This window comes from Monosiga brevicollis, genomic scaffold, assembly GCF_000002865.3.
Source record: "Monosiga brevicollis MX1 MONBRscaffold_5 genomic scaffold, whole genome shotgun sequence".
Classification (NCBI taxonomy): Eukaryota; class Choanoflagellata; order Craspedida; family Salpingoecidae; genus Monosiga; species Monosiga brevicollis.
In genome coordinates this window covers 490,669-496,062 of record NW_001865042.1, presented here as the reverse complement: position 1 = coordinate 496,062, position 5,394 = coordinate 490,669, and the positions used below count along the sequence as shown (strand labels likewise).

Sequence of the window (5,394 nt, the reverse complement as noted above, 5' to 3'; positions counted from 1 at the left end):
CGTCAGCACATCAACTGAAGAGCCCACCTCGACCAGCTCGACCAGCTCGACCAGCTCTACTAGCTCGACGAGCTCGACGAGCTCGACCAGCTCAACCTCTAGTACGTCAAGCACATCAACTGAAGAGCCCACCTCTACCAGCTCGACCAGCTCTACTAGCTCGACCAGCTCAACTTCTAGTACGTCAAGCACATCAACTGAAGAGCCCACCTCGACCAGCTCGACCAGCTCTACTAGCTCGACCAGCTCAACTTCTAGTACGTCAAGCACGTCGAGCACATCGACTGAAGAGCCCACCTCGACCAGCTCGACCAGCTCTACTAGCTCGACGAGCTCGACCAGCTCAACCTCTAGTACGTCAAGCACATCAACTGAAGAGCCCACCTCTACCAGCTCGACCAGCTCTACTAGCTCGACGAGCTCGACCAGCTCAACCTCTAGTACGTCAAGCACATCAACTGAAGAGCCCACCTCGACCAGCTCTACCAGCTCGACCAGTTCTACCAGCTCTACCAGCTCGACCAGCTCTACTAGCTCGACGAGCTCGACCAGCTCAACTTCTAGTACGTCAAGCACGTCGAGCACATCGACTGAAGAGCCCAGCTCGACCTTCTCGACCAGCTCTACCAGCTCGACGAGCTCGACCAGCTCAACTTCTAGTACGTCAAGCACGTCGAGCACATCGACTGAAGAGCCCAGCTCGACCAGCTCTACCAGTTCTACTAGCTCGACCAGCTCGACCAGCTCAACCTTTAGTACGTCGAGCACATCAACTGAAGAGCCCACCTCGACTAGCTCTACCAGCTCGACCAGCTCGACCAGCTCGACCAGCTCGACCAGCTCTACCAGCTCTACCAGCTCTACCAGCTCTACCAGCTCTACTAGCTCGACGAGCTCGACGAGCTCGACCAGCTCAACTTCTAGTACGTCAAGTACGTCGAGCACATCGACTGAAGAGCCGAGCTCTAGTAGCTCGACCAGCTCGACCAGCTCTACTAGCTCGACCAGCTCAACTTCTAGTACGTCGAGCGCGTCGAGCACATCGACTGAAGAGCCCACCTCGACCAGCTCTACCAGCTCTACCAGCTCTACCAGCTCTACTAGTTCAACCAGCTCGACCAGCTCTACTTCCAGCACGTCTCACACATCGACTAGCTCATCATCTTCAGCTTCAAACTCTGGTGCAGCGGGTACTACTACCTCAACTTCTACCACTTCGACGTCATCCGTTGGTGGTGGCCCGGGTAGCACCGATCAATCGTTTTCTATCGATGATCAGTTCACCACCACTACAGATCCTAGCGGTGACTTGCAGTATGTCAATGATTCGAAGCCTGGTAGTACAGAGGCCGCATTGAGTGATGATGATGTTTTCTCTGGACCAGAGATTTGGATCCTTCCTATTCTTGTTGCATTGGTGTGTGCCTGCTGCTGTTGTTGGATTCTTCTCGCGTGTTGGCGTCGCCGGCGCCGTACTTTTTTTCAGGATAGCAGCATGGATTGGATGGAGTATGATCCTTGGGGTCTTATGGCCGTTGACAGTCGTCGATCCATGGCCATGGATGCCGGCTCACCCGCCAGTGCTAGTGGTCCAGGTGTTGAGCATGATATCTAGACAACGCCCAAATGGGAAAGATGTTCTTGAAGTTACTAAAATTGGTAGTGTACCAAGCGCAAACGTGCGCATGAGTTGTTCATTCTGTTACCGTTTGTTGTGTTCTTTTCAATGTAAGGTGGTGAACAAACCTGTAGCTGATCATGCAATTCTTGTTGAAGACTCCTGTGTCGACGCGCGTAATTGCACATAAATTGATGAGATTTATTTTGTTCGCTTGGTACATGCATACGAGCTGCCCACCGCAAATCGATTCTTGAGGCCAGTCTCCATTGGCAAGTTGTCGCTTCATCAAAAATTGAATGCCCCTCTCCACAACGGCTTGGTTTGGATAATCAGCTTTCATGAGAGCAAGGAGCGCCCATGCTGTGTTCACAACTTGACTGTGTGGATGATCGTTGTACGAGCGAGTGGTGCACGACAAAAAGGTTTCCCCCCATCTATTAGACACATATCATGTGAGTGCTGGACTCAGCTTGGAATGCGCGCACAAATTCACCGCTTACCCTCCATCATCATGTTGGTGCTTGACCAAGAAGTCACACGCTCGGCGAATGGATTCATCTTGGTATGTAAAGCCAACTTCGACGAGTCCATCAATTGCGAACCTGATAAGGAAAGAGGATCGAGTGAAAGAAAATATTGTGTGATGTTTGGCTTCTACACACCTCTTCTGACAGTCACATGGCTTACCAAGTTCCATAGGTAAAGCAAATTCCCCACATGCCCTCCCAAGATCCATCTGATCGCTGAATGCTTGTTATGAATCTACAACAGAAAGATCAGAGCAGCATTTGCTTGAAGAAACCCATGCCACATACAAGTATATACATGCGTGGGTGGTATTCACCAACCTTGCTCCCGCTTGAATAGCGCGTGAAACCTCTTGAGCACGGTAATTTGGATAGTACAACTGAAACTTGACGAGGGCTTGAATAGATGACGATGTGCACTCAACATAGTCGTAGTCAATCATGATCTCACCAAACACCTGCACAAACAAACCAAAAGGCTGTGATGCAGCCTTTGCTCTCGCACTGGGTGCCAATGATGGAGCCGCAACCAACCTCGGATGCATTGAACCACTCAAACAAAGTTGAACCACGAGTCTTCTCGCAAGTTGCATAGCCTCCGGTTGGGTTTTGCATTCCCAAAAGCAAATCCACGGCATCATAAAGGCGTGCATCGCTGAGTGGACTGTCTGTCAAGTTAAAATGCTTGCAGATCAATGCAGCCTTCAGGCCTAGGAAAGTGAAGGTTCATTGGCGTATTAGCATGGTCGGCTGGCTTGTTATCTTGGGAAAGACGCACCTTCGCCCGTGCAGTCAGCAACGATCCAGCCCATGTCACGCGTGCTAAAGGGCCAACCACCCTGCGTTGCGTCGCGGTAGTACTTTTCGTAATTTGGGTGGTTATGACGAATTTGTGAGAGGTCCAAAAACTTGTTGGCCCGATCAAAAACGACTTTGAACTCCTCGCGCATTGGAGTTTCAATGAGACCTTGAACCAGAAAAGCTGTATCCCATAGCTGACTCGATGACCACAAAATGCACCGTGAGCCAGTCGGAAACACAGTTGCGGGAAGATAGTGGTTCATACACACATATGTTATATAAATACACGAAAAATGTGAACCAACCTGTGATCCGTTTGTGCCGTTCATCTTAGCCCCATCTCGCCCGATCCAGATGTAGTCATTTACGCGCTCGCAATGTTTTTTAAAACGGGAGGCACGCGGACCTTCTTGAATCCTGCCACAGCCATCAAGTCAAACTTGAGCATCCGCATCACTCAATGCAAGCAAACTGACTGAAACGCGCGGATTAATACCAGCAACATAGCATGTTAATCATCTTGTTCACCGGGCCGATGCAAATGTAGTGAGTAAACTCGTCTTCCTACGATCGTGAATCCGCGACGGCAGGTGAATCAATGGTGCTCAAAGGCATCGTCAAATTTTGAGATGCGTAGATCTTCAAAAAATGTACCGATTGGAGGACCTCGTACACCCAATTCAGTGCACGCGTGCGAAACCAGCGAGGCGCCATGCGCTCATAAATGTTGCAAGCGCCATAAAAGAAGCGCAACGCCCAAGAGTGTGGTGTATACAAATCTTCTTCCGCGACCTTGTTGCGTTGGCACGCCCAATCAATCTAAGACGACACCAATAGGGAATTGTAACATGGGCAGACAATTAGCTTATGTACAGCACAAAAAAGACCAACATTCAAGAACAAAAAGCAAGCTACATTACAAGCAGTGCAAACCTCGTCAAAGCGTTGTGGTAAAAGCTCGTCTCGAAGATTTTGAATCAATGCATCAACCGGAGCTTGAAACTTCATGCCATAAACCCAGCTCATGGGCATGTACACGGTGCGGCAATAGCACCACATTCGTCGAGTGTGTAGCGGAAACCAGTTTGGCAAGAGCACCATCTCAGGGAAAAGGGAGTTGCAACCGTCCCAAGAATATATGTTCAAGACAGCTAGCCAAAACTTGCCCCAAGAGGGGATGGCTAAGCAGCTGAGGATGCAGGACAACCGTCCATACATGCGACCCAAAAAGAGCAGTCAAGAATAAAGAGATGAATGGGCAAGCAGACACGCGCCATCAAGGTGGAAGATCGACTTACCCTCCTCGAGCAGCAAGCCAGGCTCGTGCACGCTCCATTCGTTCATCGTCGGCCGGAATGCCCAAAATACGCATCGTAATGTAATTGAGAGTGGTGCCAAAGACAGTCGAAGTCGACTCAATGTGAATGCCCCAGCCTCCATCATCGGTTTGCAGATTTGTGAGGTAACGAATGATCTCCAGCCGCAAGGGCTCAGACACCACTTGCTTGGTCACGTACATGACGATAGCAAAGCCGGGCAGTAAAAACATGGGTCCTAGGAAGACAAGAAAGCCACCAAGAAGAGAATTTTGAGGATGAGGGCGAGGAGGCCAGTAAATACGCCAAGACCGATAGTGAGTGGATCACTATCTCACAACCCGCATCCCGCTGGCAGCTCTGCCCATGTCTAGCTGGCCGCGTTGATTCACCGCCACTTTATTTTGGCCGAAAATATGGCAGAAATGAGATGAGAATCCAAATAGTTCTGACCTCCATAGTCACCCGCCCAGTGACCGTCAGCCGTCTGAAGATTACCAAAAAAATTGATACCATTGGACAGCGCATCGGCAGGCGTTGATGCAGCAGGCAGATCTGGAAAAATGGATATCCAAGCAAAGTGTGAGGCATGTGCACAAAGTTGACAAACGAGCGATCCGATGTTCTTGTCGTTGGAAGGGGCTCACCAGGACAAGTGTCTGAGATGTCAAGGCCCAGATGATAGCGAGATGCGACGGGGTTCTGTTTGATGCTCGCCTCAGGCAAGTACCGCCACACCTTTATGCCAGACCCGATAGTCGTGAGCCAAACACACGTGAAGACGCCTTTTGAAGGATGCTTACCTGCCGCCCTTGATCCACCTCAAGGGACCAGCGATTGAGGTCCGTCAGCGGGCCTTGACGCTGAGGTTGCTCTTGACGAGTCAGGCTCGCCAAGATGCCTTGAAAAGCCATATCGCTCGATCCTAACAACCAGGGCAACCATAGGATTAAGTCAGTCACACATCAAGAACAGGCGCCATGTGCAAACACCCATCTGCTCTGCATCATTCGCCCTCCCCCCCCGTGCCACGACAAGCGCGCGCACGCCACCCCGGGCTGCCATGTGACTTCTCACCCCAAGAGCGAAAAATGAATGATTATGCTGACATTCCCCGATCCACAGAAAA

At 50.6% G+C, this 5,394-nt stretch overlaps 2 protein-coding genes across 2 annotated transcripts in view; both read right to left on the bottom strand.

The window, feature by feature from the left end:
- Positions 1–1,124, bottom strand: part of MONBRDRAFT_6677 (uncharacterized protein) — a gene marked incomplete at both ends in the record, with an annotated part of 23,353 nt that extends 22,229 nt beyond the window's left edge. Inside the window, one exon of the mRNA XM_001744046.1 lies at positions 28–1,124. Coding sequence (XP_001744098.1) covers positions 28–1,122 — 1,095 coding nt within the window. The remainder of the gene's footprint in view (positions 1–27) is intronic.
- A 359-nt stretch (positions 1,125–1,483) lies between these two features.
- MONBRDRAFT_18210 (uncharacterized protein) lies at positions 1,484–5,179 on the bottom strand (the record flags this gene model as incomplete). Its single annotated transcript, XM_001744045.1, has 15 exons — positions 1,484–1,650; positions 1,747–1,780; positions 1,859–2,055; positions 2,122–2,223; positions 2,309–2,383; positions 2,470–2,606; positions 2,683–2,858; positions 2,927–3,143; positions 3,255–3,366; positions 3,446–3,513; positions 3,604–3,768; positions 3,883–4,138; positions 4,248–4,503; positions 4,719–4,890; positions 5,039–5,179. 15 exons carry the CDS (start codon positions 5,177–5,179, stop codon positions 1,584–1,586), a joined length of 2,175 nt encoding a protein of 724 aa, XP_001744097.1. The 3' UTR covers positions 1,484–1,583.
- Between the last annotated feature and the right edge of the window lie 215 nt (positions 5,180–5,394).